Source organism: Cibotium barometz, chromosome 51, assembly GCF_041138505.1.
Source record: "Cibotium barometz isolate CiBa-2024 chromosome 51, ASM4113850v1, whole genome shotgun sequence".
Classification (NCBI taxonomy): domain Eukaryota; kingdom Viridiplantae; phylum Streptophyta; class Polypodiopsida; order Cyatheales; family Cibotiaceae; genus Cibotium; species Cibotium barometz.
Window position 1 is genome coordinate 46,045,807 of NC_141096.1, and position 19,295 is coordinate 46,065,101.

Sequence of the window (19,295 nt, forward strand, 5' to 3'; positions counted from 1 at the left end):
ACATATTTTCAGCCATTGCTACAAAGTGTCGAAAGCATGTGAACACATCTGCTTTCGCTTTCAAGGGGTAAGCCCAAGCAAACCTGGAGTAGTTATCAATGAATGTGATGAAGTAAAGATGCCCCCTATGGATGGTGTCCGCATTGGACCACATACATCACTATGTATGAGCTGTAATTTACTTTCAGCTCTAACAGCTCTATCTTTGGGGAATGGTTTTCGTTGCATCTTTCCCAAAATACACCCCTCACATACATGTCTTGATGGAGACTCAAGAGGCGGCATATTATCAACCATATGATGCTTTTGCATAAGCATCAAACTCCAAAAATTTACATGCCCAAAACGAGCATGCCATAGCTCTGCATCATGCATAGCAGGAGTGTGGGCAGCCATTGTATTTGCATCATAAGTACGCTTGTCATAGCTCTCCAGCTTATACAAGCCTTTGTATCGTGTTCCAGAAGTGACTATTTCATAACCCTTTGATGGGTCTTTTACCAAACACTTCCCATCTTCAAATCAATGTTGAGCAAATGTTCTTGCAAATCTTTCACTTTGGTGAGATGATCTGCCATGGAGTCACCCTCATCCATAGAAAGAAGATCCAATTGCCTCTTCAAGTAGGCAACTCTTGCCTCGTTGCGTACCTGATACATTGCTTCCAATGTGTCCCATGCAAGCTTCGATGTCTTGCAAGAACGAATGTGCAGAATAATAGTCCTTTTCACTGAAAGGGCTATCAATGACATGGCCTGTGCATCTCTAGAGTCCCATCTCTTCTGCTCTTCAAGTAGGCAACTCTTGCCTCGTTGCGTACCTGATACATTGCTTCCAATGTGTCCCATGCAAGCTTCGATGTCTTGCAAGAACGAATGTGCAGAATAATAGTCCTTTTCACTGAAAGGGCTATCAATGACATGGCCTGTGCATCTCTAGAGTCCCATCTCTTCTGCTCTTGTGTGGGAGCAGGTTCTACATGAGGAGCTCTTTGAGCACCTCCCCTTTGAGGTGTGGCTGGCTATATGGTAAGTGGGCGCGAGTCATCACCACACACGATGTCCCAAAGCCCTTTGGCTACCAGCAAATTACGGATCATGAAACTCCAGAGGGAGTAGTTAGATCCATCCAACTTGTCCTCCTGGGTGAGCACACCAAATACATTTGTAGCATTCTGTGCCATGTCAACAAAATATACCTGTGTTAGAAGTCATCTCCTGTCTATTTGTATACACCAGGGCCTCTGTTGTGGGTGTGCCCGCCCGTATATCATTTTTCCACACTCCCCGTATTTTTTCCGTATTTTTCCCATTTTTTCCTAGTGGCTGGAGGGCTGCCAGGTGATGCCAGGAGCACTCTGAAGCTGGCCGACTGCATCTGTAGCAGTCGTGGGCTGTCTGAGTGCTGGCCGACTTGTTCTGTGCAGACGTGGGGCACCAGATGCTGGCCGACTGCTGTTTTTCAGCAGTCGTGGGTTTTGTCCAGTCGTGGGCCTCTTTTAGAGCTGGCCGACTGCCCTCATGGGCTTGTATATATTGCCCCCCATCCTCCTCCACTTTCTCATTCAGTTATCTCCGGGATCTTGTGTATAGAGAAGAGTTTACACACATCTCTCTGTGTTTCTTGTGCTGATTATTTTCTGCAGTCTACTTGCTCTTGTCTACCCAAGTTTGGATATCATTTCCGCTGCATATTCTGACATGGTATCAGAGCCCTAGGCTCTAGCAGATCTTGGGCGTTTTTCTGAGCAAGAGGGGGAGCAACAGGTTGCTGATCGGTGGACTGTTTCGGGCTGAACGGGAAGTGAAGGTGCAAGAGGAAGGCGGGCAGAGGGGCTGGACAGCCACTTGCATATATTCTGATTTTCAGATTTTTTCCCACCCACCCACCCTTTCAGGTTACTCTCCGAGATGGCGGATTTACTCGAGATGGCAGAGAAGCACGTGAAGATTCCGACTCTTCCCACGTTCCCAGTGGATCGGCAGTTGGACGGGTCCAATTATGGCATCTGGAAGGTCATGATGGAGTCAGTTCTGGAGTCATATGATCTTGCTGATTTTATTATCAAAGGGGTGCCAAGGCCGGAAGCTGAGGAAGGGGAGGTTTTATCCGCGCGGAAGGACCGAGAGGCACAGGCACAAATGTGGGACCGTGTCAACGCCAGGGTCCGGTCATTTATATTCCTCAATTGCACACCACAGGTGATCAACCATGTGAAGCACATGACGCTGGCGAGAGGCATATGGGAGCACTTGGCTTCTTTGTACAACAGGGTGTCACCCATGAAGCGGATATCCTTGGAAGTGCAGATGCGGGTTATGAACCCTGCAAAGTCTTCGACGATGCGGGAACACATTAACAAGCTACAGGCCCTTCAGCAGGAAGTCCTTCAAGCTGGGAAAGAGATATCGTCCGAAGATATGGCCATCACGTTACTTTCTCACTTGCCTGGTCAGTATTCCGCTTTCTATTCCTCGTTGATCACGAGTGGCAGGCTCAGCACCATTACTTGGGAGGAGCTTGTGCCAATGGTCTTGGACCAGGAGGAACGTTTTACGAACCCTCCTCACGGCGGAGGTTCGGAGGCCTTAACTGGCCAACGGTCGAAAGGCCGTAATACCAACAAGGGCAAAGGGAAGGCTTCACCAGATAAGTCTTCCGAGAAGAAGCCTGATCCAGAACGAGAGAAGCTAAAGGCCGAAAGATCTTGCAATGATTGTGGCGAGAAAGGCCACTACTGGAGGAAGTGCCCTAAGCGGACAGGGAAGAGTGCTGAGTCCTCAGCCTCAGCTGCGAAGACTCCGGCATTTGTGCACTTGGAGATGGTGGACTCCGATGATTCATCATCTTCGAGCGAGGAGGCAGTTGGCTTCCCCGCAAAGGATACTCGGGAATGGATTCTCGACAGTGGTGCTTCCAGGCACATGACTCCATCCCGTGACTTCTTCCTGGATCTGAAGCGGCAGTCAGGTCGTATCTTTATTGGTGATAACTCCACTATTCCGATTCATAGTGAGGGCCGGATGGAGATCATTCCCGACGGCAAGGGGGGCAAGCATGCTTCCCGTGTTCTTTATGTCCCTGCTCTGGGCTTTCATCTTTTGTCAGTGCATGAGGTATGCAAGACTGGCTTTCGGGTGGAATTTGAGGAGCATTCAGTTGCTCTAAGGGACCGTGAGACAGGCAAAGTTGTTTGGGAAGGCGGTGTGGAGAACGGTATCTACAAACTCTCTGCACTCTCCTCACTGACAGGCTCTCAGGTCGGAGACTTGTGGCACTTTCGTTTTGGCCACTTAAATGTGGATGCTTTGCGGCGCGCCTTCCGGGACCAGATGGTGGTTGGCTTGCCAGATGTTGGTAGTAGGCAAGGACGCTGCAGTTCTTGCATACGTGGTAAGCAGCACAGGGAATCCTTTCCGAAGCAGGCTTCCACGCGGGCTTCGAAACCTTTGGAGTTGATTCACACTGACTTGTGTGGACCACAGCAGATACCATCCTTGGGAGGATCTCTCTACTTCATGCTGCTTGTTGATGATTGTACCAGATTCACGTGGGTCTACTTTCTTTCACAGAAGGACCAGGCTTTTGCTCGGTTCAAGGATTGGCACGTGATGGTGGAGAAAGAGTCTGGATTTCGGGTCAAGACTCTCAGGGCTGACAAAGGAGGGGAATTCTCCTCGACTGTATTCTTTCGGTTTTGTGCAGATCATGGCATCAAGAGGGAATTGGCCAATACCGGATCGCCTTCGGAGAATGGAGTTGTTGAACGTAAGAATAGGACTGTGGTGGAGATGGCGAGGACCATGCTGGAGCATCGAGATCTTCCTCGTCCACTTTGGGGTGAGGCTGTGGCGACAGCTGTCCATACCATTAACCGCTCTCCGACGACTTCTGTACCCCATATGACTCCATTTGAGGCATATTTTGGCAGGAAACCCGATGTCTCGCACTTCCGTGTCTTTGGGAGTGACGCGTATGTACATATTCCGAAGAAGCAGAGGGGGAAGCTTGACTCCAAGTCCCGCAAGCTGGTATTTGTGGGGTATAACTCTCTTTCCAAGGGATACAGGTTGTATGATCCAGAGAGGAACGAGATTGTTGTCAGCCGGGATGTGGTCTTTGACGAGCATGTTCCAGCATCCACTGTCGAGGAGCCGCCACTTCTTGGAGATCCAGAGTCTGATGATGATTCCCAGTCTACCACTCCAGTTGATCCACCTCAGTCATCACAGGAGGTTGAGCCCGCAGCTGGAGTTGAGCCCCCGCGACCACAGGAGGCTCCACGATCTGTTCGAGTACCTAGGTGGTTGATGGACACCCTTCAGGAGTCAGGTGTCACGGAGCTACCCTCCGAGTGGACCACAGAGGACGGCCCTCGAAGATCACATCGAGTTCGAGATAAAAGCAACACGGCGGAGCTTCTTCAGGTGAACTATGCTCTTATGTCTCGTATCATACGGGATAAAGAGCCCACTTCCGTAAAGGAAGCCCTTTCACAGGATACTTGGAGGGAAGCCATGTAGGTGGAACTTGACGCCATCGAGAAGAACAACACTTGGGAGTTGGTACCGAGGCCGTCGAAGCGGTCAGTCATTGGTGTCAAATGGGTCTTTAAGACCAAGTACGCGGCTGATGGGTCGGTGGACAAACACAAAGCCAGGCTTGTGGCTAAGGGTTATGCTCAGCGGCCAGGCATCGACTACGAGGATACCTTTGCACCGACAGCGCGGATGACCACGATTCGGACCGTTCTTGCCCTTGCTTCTTCTCAGAGGTGGCCCGTGTACCAGATGGATGTAAAATCGGCGTTCCTTAATGGTGACCTGCAGGAGGAGGTGTACGTTGAGCAGCCTCCAGGCTTCATTGTTCCAGGATCGGAAGGGATGGTTTACAGGTTACGTAAGGCCTTGTATGGTCTTAAGCAGGCTCCGCGGGCTTGGAATCAAAAGATTGATTCCTTCTTTATTCGGACTGGATTCCAGAGATCGGTTGCAGATCCGAACCTGTATCTCTTTCGGGAACGCGGCATGGTCACACTCATCATCCTTTATGTGGATGATCTCATTCTCACCGGCGGTCATGTGGAGCACATTGGAGTGACGAAGGCTGCCTTGTCAAAGGAGTTTGAGATGACCGACTTAGGCTTACTCCACTTCTTCTTGGGATTGGAGATCTGGCAGACCCAGAGGGGGTTTTTCGTCTCTCAGCAGCGGTATGTTCATGAGTTGCTTGAGGCCTTTGGGATGGAGAACTGCAAGCCTATTACTTCGCCGATGGACCCGAACACAAAGTTAACCGTTACAGATCCTTGTGAGCCAGTTGATGCCTCGCAGTACCGGAAGTTGGTTGGTTCATTGATCTGGTTGCTGAACACCAGATTGGACTTGAGCTTCTCCGTGGGGCTGTTGAGCTCTTTTATGCAGACGCCATTGAAGACTCATTGGGACGCAGGATTGCGGATCTTGCGGTATCTGCAGAGTACGAAGGATCTGGGACTCTTTTACATAGGAGGGAATGGAGTCAAGCTCCAAGGTTGGAGTGACTCAGATTGGGGAGGAGATCCAGACACGAGGAGATCTACTTCAGGATACACTTTTACCCTCGGCTCAGGAGCGGTTTCTTGGAGCAGCAAGAAGCAGCCGACTATTGCCCTTTCTTCGACAGAGGCAGAGTATCGGGCTGCTTGTGGTGCTGCTTGTGAGGTTGTATGGCTGCGGAGGCTGCTTGGCGAGATGGGGTTTCCACAGAGGGAGCCCACAGTCATCCAGTGTGATAACCAGAGTTGTATAGCTATTGCTCGGAACCCGGTTTTCCATGCCCGGACCAAGCATATAGAGATACAGTATCACTTTGTTCGTGAGAAGATCTTGGCGGGTGACATCTTGCTACTTTATTGTTCGACGGAGGACAATGCGGCGGACCTCTTCACGAAGTCTCTACCTCAGGCTACGCTCAGGCGGCACTCCAGCTCCCTGGGGTTGGTTACACAGCCAGGAGCTGAGAGGGGGTGTTAGAAGTCATCTCCTGTCTATTTGTATACACCAGGGCCTCTGTTGTGGGTGTGCCCGCCCGTATATCATTTTTCCACACTCCCCGTATTTTTTCCGTATTTTTCCCATTTTTTCCTAGTGGCTGGAGGGCTGCCAGGTGATGCCAGGAGCACTCTGAAGCTGGCCGACTGCATCTGTAGCAGTCGTGGGCTGTCTGAGTGCTGGCCGACTTGTTCTGTGCAGACGTGGGGCACCAGATGCTGGCCGACTGCTGTTTTTCAGCAGTCGTGGGTTTTGTCCAGTCGTGGGCCTCTTTTAGAGCTGGCCGACTGCCCTCATGGGCTTGTATATATTGCCCCCCATCCTCCTCCACTTTCTCATTCAGTTATCTCCGGGATCTTGTGTATAGAGAAGAGTTTACACACATCTCTCTGTGTTTCTTGTGCTGATTATTTTCTGCAGTCTACTTGCTCTTGTCTACCCAAGTTTGGATATCATTTCCGCTGCATATTCTGACAACCTGCAAGCAAACCAAGCACCAATGTGCACTGCCAGGCAACCAAATGTCCTGTGCAAATGTATGCCTGCAAACCAAAGCAAGTGTAAACCTGCACCAAATTGTCCAATTACACACAATGTATATACATACTCGACAAATCACAGTTGTAATGCCCAATTACATGCTCCAATCTCGAAAGCCCCAATTTTTATGCACTCCAATTGCTTCAATGTGCATTTAATTGGCCAATTTTCACAAAAGCCCCAAATTTCTGCAACTGAAATAGGTTCAATTTGCTGATTTTGACCTCAATTTGGAAAAACCCCCAAATTCCAAACCAAACAAATTGAATGGCACCACTTGCAATTTTTTTGGCAGAGGGTAACTTTTGGCAAACCCCAAAAGATTGCTGAACCTGCACCAGAATGCCTGCAACCTTTTTATTTATTTTTGTTTATTCTGAAATAAAAGTACTGGCAGGCTAGCGCGTGGATGAATGGCATAGTACGGAATGGGCCTGGCGTCAATCGGCCAGGTACAGGTGTGGCACCGTGGGCTGGCTGGCTGGCTGGTGTGACCACCCGCATACGGAGGCGTAGGCGCTGGGCGCGAACAGGGGACGGAGGCGGCAGGCGTAGGGCGAGCATGGAGGTGCAGACGAAGGCCGCAGGCAAGCCGAAACAGGCGGGAGTTGTCTGCTGGGCACGTGTTGGAGGCGATAACTGCTGATGGCTCTGGGCGTCCGGAAGGGAGTAGGGGCGGCGGCGGCGGCGGCTATGGGCGGCCCGAATGGAGCAGTGACGGACGAAGGCGGATGGGAGGCGGTGGTCCTGGCTGCACTATCGCCGCCGGTTGGAGCAGGAGGTGCCGCCCGCGGGCTGAGCGGCGGCGGTTGGCTCCCGCTAGCTGTTGGTGGCCGGAACTGGCTGACGGAAGCAGCAGCGACAGAAGTTCGTAGTCTTGGACGGAATTTCACAGTCTTGGACGGAAATTCACAGTTTGCAGGTTTTCCGGGGGCAGAATTCCAGGGCCAGCTCCCAGCTCTGATACCAATTGTTGGTGTTGGACTCACACACTCACACACACAAACCAGCACATTAGGGTTAGGTGCAGGATAGAGAAGCCCACACACAGAAATGTGTGTGTGAGAGAGAGAGAGAGAGAGAGAGCCGAAAGTGTGGTATGCACAAAATGCAAGTCTACCCTTGCATGTGTGCCACATCCATATAATATAGAAGTACGAAATATTATATGTAGAGTGTCCTCACACTTGATATCCAAGGGGAAAAACCACATGGGAAAAAGTGCCCTTGGTTAAGCCTTGTTCACACATAGCACTACCATAAGTGAGCATATGCCTACAATTGGATGGGCCTCAATGATAGGCATAGAAGGATTGTCAGGTAACTGACAGATCTAAATGAAGGCAGAGGCTTTCGCCCGCGGCGGCGGATGGCCTCGTCTAGGCCATTGTTTCTTCTTCCTTCTGGAGGAGTGGCCAGAGTCAGCCTTAAATGTGACCTAAGTGATATTGGCCGAGGGGCTGGGATGAGGTGTAAGGGAAGACCAGTTAGACATCTCTTCCGGGGTGGTGAAAGAAACTGACTGGGAGGGTGGGGCTTGAGCAACCTGACCAGTGGATCGCCACTGAGAGGATCGTGGCCAAGTCGAACCATTGCCTTGTTGTTGGATCCTTGGCGGGGAGCTCTATAGAGTAGGTGTTGGAATACTACCCCCTCTTGATCTCCAATTTGGGGCATTGCTACCACCTTGGTTGTTTTGGTGGTTGGAGGTAGTGGTGTTGGAGGTGTTGCCTCTATTTTCCTTGGATTTAAAAACACACTCATTATCAAAATGTCCAGGCATTTGGCAATAAGTGCAAAATCTATTCTTTTTGGGAATATTTTGCCATTGGAGAATGGGTGTTGATGCAGGGTTTTTGGAATCAGTATTGTTGCCGAGAGGCTTGAGTTGCTGTACCCCTTTCCTTGTTCTTTTTGATTAGAGGTGGTATTGGACACAAGGGCCCCCTCTTGAGTGGAGGAGGAAGAGGATGACTTCTTGGGATGAAATTGGTCATGCAACCGAGCGAAGCGCGAAAGTTGGCACTCACTTGCGAGAAAGAGCTTTTCCATGGTTTTCTTCATGGACAAGGCTATAGGAGTTGTGGAGATTACTCATGGGATGAGCGAGTGTTTCTTGGACTTGCACATATAGCTTGGACATGGAGAACTTGGGCATAGAGCTTGGACATGGAACATGAAGCTTGGACATAAACATGAAACTTGGGCATATAGCTTGGGGATGAAGCTTGGACATGAACATGGAACTTGGTTATGGAACTTGGACTTGGATTTGGACTTGGACTTGGATCTGGACTTGGACTTGGACTTGGATTTGGATTCATTGGATTTAGATTTGGTACTAGCCCGGTGAGAGATACTTGTGGGTCATCCCCGTGGTGTGCTCGACATCAGAGATCTTGTACGTTGACATCGACATCGACATCGGTTTGGATATCCTACATTGGCATATTTGTTTGTTTTGTATTCATTGATTGTATTGATCCTGGCCAGCGTGCCCATGGATTGTTCTTGAATAAATTCCTGAAAGGGGGTGGGGTTTGTTCCCCGCTCAATGCGGTGTACTGTGCAAGATCCCCAATCCCTTTTCTCTCCCCCCGTCTCTCTCTATATCTTTATATTTTTATCTCTTGGACACGTGGTTGAGTCTGTCACGGCACGCCCCGCTGGGCTTACAGACTTTGACGCAAGGATGACCGGCTTACAGACTTTGACGCAAGGATGACCTTGCTTGAGGAGCAGATCTCGAACCTTACCAACACCATTGTTGTTATGCAGGCAACATTGGTGGGTTTGGTGAGACAGCAGAGGGAGATGGGAAAGCTTTAGTTGCATCCTCTTTCACTCTAGATCCCTATACGGAGGAGCGGAAGAAAGACTCAGGAGATAGTTGACTACCTTGACACTAATCTATAGATTAGGGATCTAGGTACATAACACATCCATAGGCTTCTCGCCATTGTCTTGCCAAGGCATGTGCATTCTTGGCCCACACATTGGGCCTTTTCCAAGCTGGAGGGTTGAGATTCATCATGCCCCTCCGCTATGGCATTCATGTTGACGCTATCAGTAGGATGAAGAGGTGTATGTGCATCCCGAGGGCAGGGAGAAGGTGAATGCACAGACACCTCTTGAGTGTTGGCCTCTCTCCTTGGATCCAGTTTTGTCACATGCACTCTGCACTCAGTGCATGGTGACAAAGTGGCTTATCAGCAGCAATGCAACATTTGTACATTATTAGAACCTAGTAGGATGATATTTGTCGTATGCCGTGATCCCATTGTACATCCTCAGTCCAGGATAAGTCAGGCACGAGCTACGTAAGTCATTCCTCAGCCTTAGCGGGTTAGTCAGCCAGTCAAGTCCCTTAACCCACTTGGAGAGAATCATTCATGCATGTAGAGTTAGTAGAAGCCTTAGGGTTTGCATTAGAAAGCACTTTGCATCCTGCATAATATGCATTCATATGCCAGTGCATCATTTAGAACATCCCAGAAACCTTAGGGAATTTACTAGGATTTATCTGGTATTTTTTCCATATTTTATGGTATTTATTTAGCATTTAATGTCATTTATAAATATAAACTTTATTAAATAAATGACCAGCCAACTTGACCAGCCCCTAGTTAGTATAAATAGGCTTGCATAGGGCTTAGTTCTCCCATTCAGTCTTCAGTGAGCTAGGCACCTTCATCCTCAGCATGAGGAGCATTCCCCGCCTTCAGCCTAGACTAATCCATCCCTCTTGAAGCTTCTGCGTTTGCTTCTCGAGCCTTGAGAACCTGCGTTTTTGCTTCAGTCAGCCCTAGCAGTCTAACGCACCAGTACAGCAGTCCTTGTACCTCAAAGCAGCAGTTCAGTAGATCATTCATCCATCAGTTTCACAGTCCCTACAGCCATCAGGCGCAGCCATCTGTACTCTAATGCAGCATACAGCCCATAGGCGCCTGCATACAGCACCCTGCCAGGCCCCAGTACAGCAGGTACCTCTGCATTTTGAGCATAGATCACCACCAGCCCTACAGCCATCAGGCGCAGCCATCTGTACCCTGACGCAGCATACAGTCCATAGGCGCCTGCATACAGCACCTTGCTAGGCCCGAGTACAGCAGGTACCTCTGCGTTTTGAGCATAGATCACCACCAGCAAGTATTCAGGTCAGTTCAGCTCTGCGTTTGCAGATCTACAGCAGTTTCCAGCATTGCGTTTCAGTCTGCAGTCTGCGTTTCAGTCGAGCATCAGTTCTACAACAGTATTCTGCCTTCTGTGCGTCATCCATACATGCAACAGTCATCTGGTGAAGGTAACATATCATTCATAAGCATTTACAGCATAGTTACATAGCTTTGAACAGTCTACCGCAGCTCTTTCCCAGCCTCAGGTGTGCAGCCCTTCCTTATGCCCTTGGGAAGAGTGCATCGACTCGAGATCAGTTCATTGAGGTGTTTCTACAGCTGTGTACAGTTCAGACAGGCTTCAGATCCTTCGAGATCTTGCGTTTGGCTTATCTATAGTCCACAGTCATTCTCTCTAAAGTAATAAAGCAAATACTATCTTGGTAACGGGATAGGGGGCCCTTCAGTGGGTAATTTGGGACCCAATCTGGTGTACAGCTCTCATATCTCTCTCTCATATCTCTTTAAAGTTTGAAGTATTAAAGTGGATTGCTAAACTCACGAAACTCAGGATTCAGAAGATGGTGTGAGCATTTGTGTGACAGGATCTTCCAATACAAAGACTTCCGCTGCATATTACATTGGTATCAGATTTAGATTGTCCACACACCTCGTATCCTAGCGTGGGGGCATCCTTGGATGGTTAGATTGCGTTGTGGCACGACCACCGACTTCAGCATCATGTCTACAGAAGAGAGTACTCATCAGCCCGGAAGACGTCTCCCCCCGAAGGAGACCATGTTCTTCCGCCTACAGCAGACACCATAGCTCTTCTGAGAGCTCAGAACCAGCTACTCATGGAGCATCTCCAACTCTTGGAGGCAGCAGCAGCACGTCCTTCTCCGCCTCCAGCAACACCTGACTACATCTCCCTCTTCTTTTAGATGGAACAACAAAAGGAGAGAGGATGAGGCCTGAAGGAAAGAAGAAAAAGCAGAAAGACGGGGCTACGAGGAAGCCCAACGCATGATCGACGAAGACCGGCGTTAGGCTGAACTCGTTGCTCGGGAACACCAACGTGAGCTTGATCGAGAACGTATGTTACTCGAGCACCAACGGGAAAAGGAGGCCATACACTTGAGGTATTAGCAGCTCTCCCCAGTCTCCCTAGTCATAGGTGTCACCAGCCTGCAATCTGCAGCAGCATCAACCACCGTCATTCGCAGTCAACCAAACTTCAGTAAGTATGATGGTAAGTGTGATCATTCAGCAGTTAATCAATTTATTCATTAGTTTAATGCTCATTTTCCATTAGCTAGGATCACAGATCCACAAGATAAAGTCCACTTAGCGGCTTCCCATCTCACTGGTGAGGCAGTCATTTGGTGGCAGCATTGGTCTAGTATTCATACAGACCAGGCCACAGGTGTCACAGCCTTTGACTGGGACATCTTTGTCCATGACTTGAATTTAGATTTCTCCCGTCCCAGTACATGACCGGTCTGAAAGATGAGTTCTATGGACTGAGACAGAACGGATCCCCAGTGCTTCAGTTTTCCGGAAAGGTTATTACTTTAGCATAGCAGTTAGGGCTATCTGCGCAGGCCAAGATGGAGCAATTCATCGTGGATTGGATCCTAATATTCGGTTCACAGTTCGTAACTTTGAACCCAGCACATATGACCGGGCTCTGACTCTCGCTCAGAATGAAGAAATGAAGATGAACGGAGGCTAGGCCAAGCAGTCATCATAGTCCAGTACCAAACCCCAACAGGGGAAGGGTAATTCGTCTTCTAAAGACACTAAGACAGACACCAGTCCTAGCTCTAGTTCAGGGGGTAAGGAATCCAAGCCTAAGAAGATCCCTGAGGAAAAGGCTCAAGCAGGCATCACTGGAGGCTATCTTGCTCCAAAGGAGCAAAGACAGTATCAGTCAGAAAATCGATGTTTTTTCTGTCATACCATTAGGCATGTTAAGAAGGATTGTCCAAAAAGGCAAGTGGAGCAAGCCTCCAAAGAGCCTTCTGCCACAGTTGCCAGTATCCCCCGCTCCTCCAGACCCGCCTGCTACCACCAATGCAGTTCAAACTTCAGATCTTACCTTCTATGCATCCCATGCCATCCGTGGTACTTGATGCTAAGCGGGAGGGTGAGGCAACAACCACACACAAAAGCCTGATCCGAGCTTATGGCTCTGCCAAGGGCCGACAATTCATAATCCTTTTTGACATGGGCAGTTCTGAGGACACCATCTCTTCCCAATTGGCTATCAACATGAGCTGTACCTTAGTGCCCTATCATTTGGAGGTGGACGGGCTTACACTTGGTCTCCGCACCCACATTTCCCAGAAGGCACATCAATTTGCCTTTGAAGTTCAAAAGGCCTCATTTCATTGAGATTTCATTGTCGCTCCTCTTTTGGGATGTGACATGATCTTAGGAATCTAGCGGTTTCGCCAGTATGAACCTATTCCCAATTGGGGGAGGACACCTTTATTATCTCTAAAGGTTTTCCTGAGCGTATCATGATTCGGGGTGATATGAGCATTCTTGGCATCCCTATGATTTCTCATCTCCAGGCCAATCAAGCTATCCACAAGGGAGCAGAAGGAGCATTGATTTATGCTCAGACAGCTTCTATCTCATCGATAACCGCTGTCTCATCATCTTCAGTCCCTCAGTTGGCAGATCTCCTTTCTCATTCAGACATTTTTAAGGATGATCTCCCACTTAGTATCCCACAGTTAGCAAAACCTCCTAGCAAGTTTCCCTCTTGTCTTTCCAACATCTCTGGAAAAGACTTAGCAAGCATAGAAGATCAGTATGTCAATTCCGCAGAGTTTGGTACTCAACTCAGTTTGGCCCTCAATTTTGAGCCTGGCCATTATTCAGTTCATAGATAGGCAAGTAAGTTTAGACGAGATATCCACTTCCAGGAAGGGGATTGGGTCTATTAGTGTATCATGACACAAAGATTGAAACAAGTGGGCAAACATTGTCCCAAGCTTTCATTCCGTAGTTTTGGCCCTTTTCCAATAGTTAAGAAGTTAAGTAATGTCTCTAGGAAGTTAAAGTTGCCTACCAGTTGGACAAGGCATGTGTTTTCCATGTTTCTGGCTAAAACCATATGTTGGTCCAGAAGTGTTTGATGTTTTAGATGAATAGTAGCCAGACGTGGTAGACTGAGAAGGATCTCTTGCTCTTCAAGCTACCTTTTGAGAGCCTCTATCTCTGGCTCTTTGTAGCTCACATTTTGTAAAGGCTCCTTTGGTTTGTGGACCACCTTATGCACCGCCGGTGATGCACTTATGTGGGAAGGAGAGCGCTGTCCATGTTCTCCCATGAGTACAAATCAAGTGGTAACTTGGGCAAGATTTTTCTATGCAAGTTTAGTACAGTCCCCATCGTAATCAAGAAAATCATATTCATTTAATAGCAAGTGATGCCTTTTCGGTCTGCACCCCAGACCTCCAGCTGGTTAGTGCACAAACACAGCAAAAAATAGTGCACAAAAAACATTATTTTTTAAATTCCTCCACCTCACAAAGTACGATTTCTCAAGACCAAAAAGTGCCTTTCTCTATGCATGAGTCAAACTCATACCTGAGGATGAAGATTGCACACATGAAATGCTCTAATGGCTCTGATACCAGTCCCTTGTACTCGTGAGCAGCATTACCAAGGCAATCCCACACACGAACCACCATAGGTATGGTGGCGGTGGCTTGCCACCCAACCATAGCTCCGCGACCATGCTCTTCCCGTGAACCCCGGCGTCCCATGCCACCAGAGCCCAGTTTCCAACTGTGTGTCTCAAGCCATAGCCAAGGTTTCGCTTGGGTCTTGATTTCTAGGGAGTCCTCCCTACGGGGGATAGCCACTTATGAGCTAATAACTTACTCATATAAGGCTTGGGCTATAAAGAAAGCAGAATGGTGCACTTATCAATAAATATACCTTCTGACTTCAACATGGACCCAAAGTGCTTATAACTCATTATCCATTGCATCCTCATCTAGACCTGCCCCAGGTATATGCTTAGCCTCAAATCATATGCTGGCCACGTTACAACCTCTTGGACCGTAACACAACTCTTGGGTCCTTATGGGAAAGTAGTCTCTGTACAATGTCAGTCTAATTGAGAGAGTGTTAGACTGGACTCATGGTGTAGTCAAAGCGTATTTCTGATGACTATTATTCTTCCCTGCTTTTCCAATTTGTAGACTCGTGGAGTCAGGGAACTAATTTGAACTTCATCAGTAGTTATCTACGTTTGTATGTGCTCATGGAGGGAATGGAAAGTCCTAGAGATGCTCAGCTTCATCATATGAATAAGCATCACCATGAGCACCCAAATGTTCAGAGGTAGAGAAAGCAAGCCTAAGTCTGCCCTCTGCTGTCTCCCCATTGTGATCATTCCACCACCTTTGCATCACTTGGATCCATCATCCTCTCACCATTGATCTTCTTGGTCGAGCTGAGTAAGGATAATGTGACGTGGAATATTGATTGTTAAGGGGACGATACAAGAGAGGGAGAGAAAGAAAGTTATATCAAATGTCTCCTAAAGACCCTATGAGACTAAAGTGATACTATGCTATCCATGGTATGTCTCGTCATGGAGAGAGAGAGAGAGAGAGAGAGAGAGAGAGAGAGAGAGAGAGAGATTGCGTTAAGCCAAGTGGTCTATTGGACTAAGAATGAGTATTGTGATCCATTACTAACTGGATGTCAGAAACATGAAAAAAGAAACATCTACCAAAGGAAATGGGTCCACGACTATGTAGACCCGTATATATAAAAGACCCATAGGGTCTATGAGACTAAAAGGTGATGTGTAAATCCATAAGTAAAGTGGATGTCAAAAAAACATGAAAATGAAAAACTATCTGCCAAAGGAGAGAGATGATCAAATTTCTTTGTTGCAGGCCAAAGACAAGATACTGCCACTGGCTCAGAGATTGCAGGAATTGCAAAAGAAATGGAATCATATTTGTCAGAGTCTTCATGTTGAACGTGTGCCTTGTTTAAATGTGTCTTTTGAGACGCAGCAGCAGCTATCCCCTTCGTCCAGTCAAGTTTCAGGGGGAACTTTGGGTAGATGTCAGGTGTGCATTTCCCCTCTTACTTCCAAGCGTGTGCTCATAAATTTTAGTGCAGTCTCTGGTTTGTCAGTGTAATCTGACCTTCAAACATGTGTTAACCTACAGGAAGGGGCATTCAGATTACTAAGAAACAATTTATCCCGACCTGGCAGTGCCAGACCAACTGTGGACCTGTACCCTACTGTGAATGGCAACCATCCTTCCAGAGCAATGGCCTCAAGCCTGCCTATCTCCGTTTTGCAGAATGGGCTCAGTGACCATCATCTACAAGTCAGTGTGCACAAAGAACGTGTACAGGTGGACTCAACAGGTTGCAGTCCCTCAAAGATTAGGTTGCCTTGGCAGTCACCGGCAGCATGTTCTCTGAAGATGCCAAGCACTGAAGCAGCCGCTCCTTGCTTTGCTTCTGATTCTGAACAGAGAGGGAACCCGCCTAGAATTTTCCAGAAAATGGATCTAGATGCTTTGAGTCGGCTTTGCAAAGGACTTGCAAAGAGAGTTGGCTGGCAGCCAGGGGTTATTTCTACTATTGCAAACACAGTTATGCAGTGCAGATGTGGCCTTGTGAAGCGGCGTGGGGTCAGTTTCAAGCGTGATTCATGGTTACTTTTCTTGGGGTATGATAGGCCTGGTAAGAGACAAATGGCAGAAGCATTAGCAGAACTCATATTTGGGAAGGAAAAGAAACCAATTTGCCTGACATTCGGCAGGCAACAAGATCTCAGCTCTCCCTCAGCATGGAGTTTGGGTCTCACTGTGCCCTGCAGAGGGAGAATGCCCCTGGATCAACTAGCTGAGGCTGTGAGGCATAATCCATCATCGGTGGTATTGCTGGAAGATTTAGAGCAAGCTGATTCAGTGTTCCGATCCAGTTTATTATCGGCCATGGAGAAAGGTAAACTGGTGGACTCTAGTGGAAGGGATGTAGGCTTCAACAATGTTATTGTTCTGATGACTAGCAGCATCGGGACAGACTCTAGTGAGTTGAAGTGCACAAGACTACAGATGCAAATTGCAAATAAAAGTTCTGCTTCTGATTCAATAGCAAGGCTACACCCTGGAATAAAAGATTCTGGATGCAGTGCCAATAATGGGTATCCAGAGAAAGCTCCTGAGCAAGAGTCTTCACACAAAAGGAACAGAGATTGGGATGCAGAGGATGCGTCCGAAATGAAGGTTCTGGGCTGCCAAAACAAAAAGTCCAACCTGGGGTGGGCTTTAGATCTTGACTTAAACATGTCAGCTGAGGAGATTGAGATTGTTGACGCTTCTGTCTGTTATGCAGCTACCCACAAATCCTGTGAAGTAGAAGGTTTTATCGGGCCAGAATTGAACGAGGAGGAAGTGCTGTCAAGTGCCCGAAAACACCTAGGAGAGTTTTGTGACCTTGTAGATGCAGCAGTTGTCTTTCGTTCTCCTTTGTAATCTAGTGTCCAGGCACCTCTAAGAAATCTGTAAAGCCTCACTTTTCAGTGTGTGCTTGTGGAATTTGGTTGTTCCTTGTCCATTCTCCAATTTTTTAAAGATTCAAATTCACTATATTTTCACTTCAAGGTTTTTCTTCTTTCTCATTGTAACAATGGCACATGTATATTGTTAAAAATGTTGGCACATCTTGTGGTTTAAGTCCAGAGCAGATAAAATGTCCAAGGTGCTATCTTCAAAGCATATGCAGAGAGGCAGAAAATCTACAATTTTTTAGCAAGTGTGCTTGTACTTTGAAAGCTTCAATTGTGCACGCTGGTGTGAAATGGAACTGAGTAGCATCTTCATGGGATACAATGTGGAGTCAAGCCTATCATAAGCTTCATGACTCTCAAGGAAAGAGGAATATTGTGAGCTCCCTTGTGGTATCAAAAGAGCTGTATTCTAAGAGCAACCACGTTAGATAAAAGAAGAGTTCATCATGCAACAAAGAAAACCTTCACCAAAGTACGAGTACAACTTTATACAGATCAATCTCCCCACCATAATCAATTGAAGAAATATGCTGACTTAAACAAGGTCAAGAGCTATTTGTTAATAAAGCATATTATGTCCCTTAGGGAAAGAAATCTTTTCACAAGGTAAATGATGCCTCATTAGGACGAAAAGAAGGAAATTTCATTGATGCCCTCTTACTATGGTTGTCCTCTAGCGAAAGACCATAAGACAAAAGACAATGGTATCACACAATCATGACTTAATACACAAGTGTTGTTCTCTCTTCGCCTTGCTCGCATGCTTTAAGATGCTTGTGTCATGTTGTAGGCGGCCTTTCTTGCAGCACTTCCTTAGCAATGTATTTTTGAAAGAAAAGCTTCGAAGGCGGCTTCATCATGAATGATGGCAACTACTCATGTATATTCTATCTATTAACCATGGACAACCAAGGAACAAGGAGAGGAGAGAAGAGAGAAATCTTGGATTTTTAAAAAATAAGAGTAAAAATCCCTTCGATTTGATCCTTTGAATTCCCTTTGATTTGACCCTTTGTATTATGGCGCATTTTGCTTCTTAATGTCTTTTACCTACCGCAACAACTCGCGGATTCATTCCTCACAACAGTGCACAAAGGCTAGCCAAAGCTAAAAATAAAAATATATAAAAAATCTGAGTAAATCCTAGGGACAAACCTGCCCTCTCTACCCAAAACAGATGCGCTACTTGACTATGCTACACTGCGTGGGTCTTCCCCGGTAATGGTTGAGGGCCAGCTACAGCGACGATCGATTAGCGCTTGGCACTCGATCTCTCATCACTCAATCTTGGGAAGGGAAAAGGGCCATTCGCCTAACTAGAAAGAAAGTCTTATGTCCTTGGAAGTCTTATTGATCTAATATCTAAATAGCCTAAGAACAAATGAATAGCTTTTAAAGTTGCGATGATCTTTTGCTCCCATCATAAAACGACCACTCCTCATTGTAAAAGAAAAAGAGTAGCCTCCACCAAATTGTCAAGCTATCTACGTGTCCACTTGTCTTGATATATATATATACTAGTACTCAACCCACGTGTTCCTCTGGTATGTAAAAGACATTAAGAAGAGAAACGCAGGAATGGAATACAAAGGGTCAATCGAAATACAGAGGGTCAATGGAAGGGATTTTTTTCTCTTATTTTTTAGAAATCCAGGATTTCTTTTTTGAATACAAACGGTCAATCGGAATACAAAGGGTCAATGGAAGGGATTTTTTCCTTTTATTTTTTAGAAATCTAGGATTTCTTTTTTCTCTCCTCTCCTTGTGCCTTGGTTGTCCATGGTTTATATATATATATAGCTTCAAGAGTCCAATATACCTTGGACTCAATAATAGCCACTATCACTAATGAATGGACTTCTCAAGAGACTTAGATCTCTTTTATTTAGAAAAACTTCCTTAAAATACTAAACCTTTACCATCATTTACGATGTGTATGCACTCTTCTTTTTATTGGGTATTAATTAATTTGCACAAAAATATTCTAGCCATTTAGAGAAAAACATGGGTATTTTTTAATTTGCAAGGAATCATTACCTTTCT

At 47.0% G+C, this 19,295-nt stretch overlaps 1 protein-coding gene across 1 annotated transcript in view; it reads left to right on the top strand.

Moving 5' to 3' along the window:
- Positions 1-17,345, top strand: part of LOC147609684 (protein SUPPRESSOR OF MAX2 1-like) — a 29,667-nt gene extending 12,322 nt beyond the window's left edge. The window contains exons 3-4 of the mRNA XM_086788041.1: positions 15,616-15,795; positions 15,898-17,345. Of these exons, the coding sequence (XP_086644167.1) occupies positions 15,616-15,795; positions 15,898-17,217 (1,500 nt within the window). The 3' untranslated portion in view covers positions 17,218-17,345. The remainder of the gene's footprint in view (positions 1-15,615; positions 15,796-15,897) is intronic.
- Positions 17,346-19,295: the final 1,950 nt, after the last annotated feature.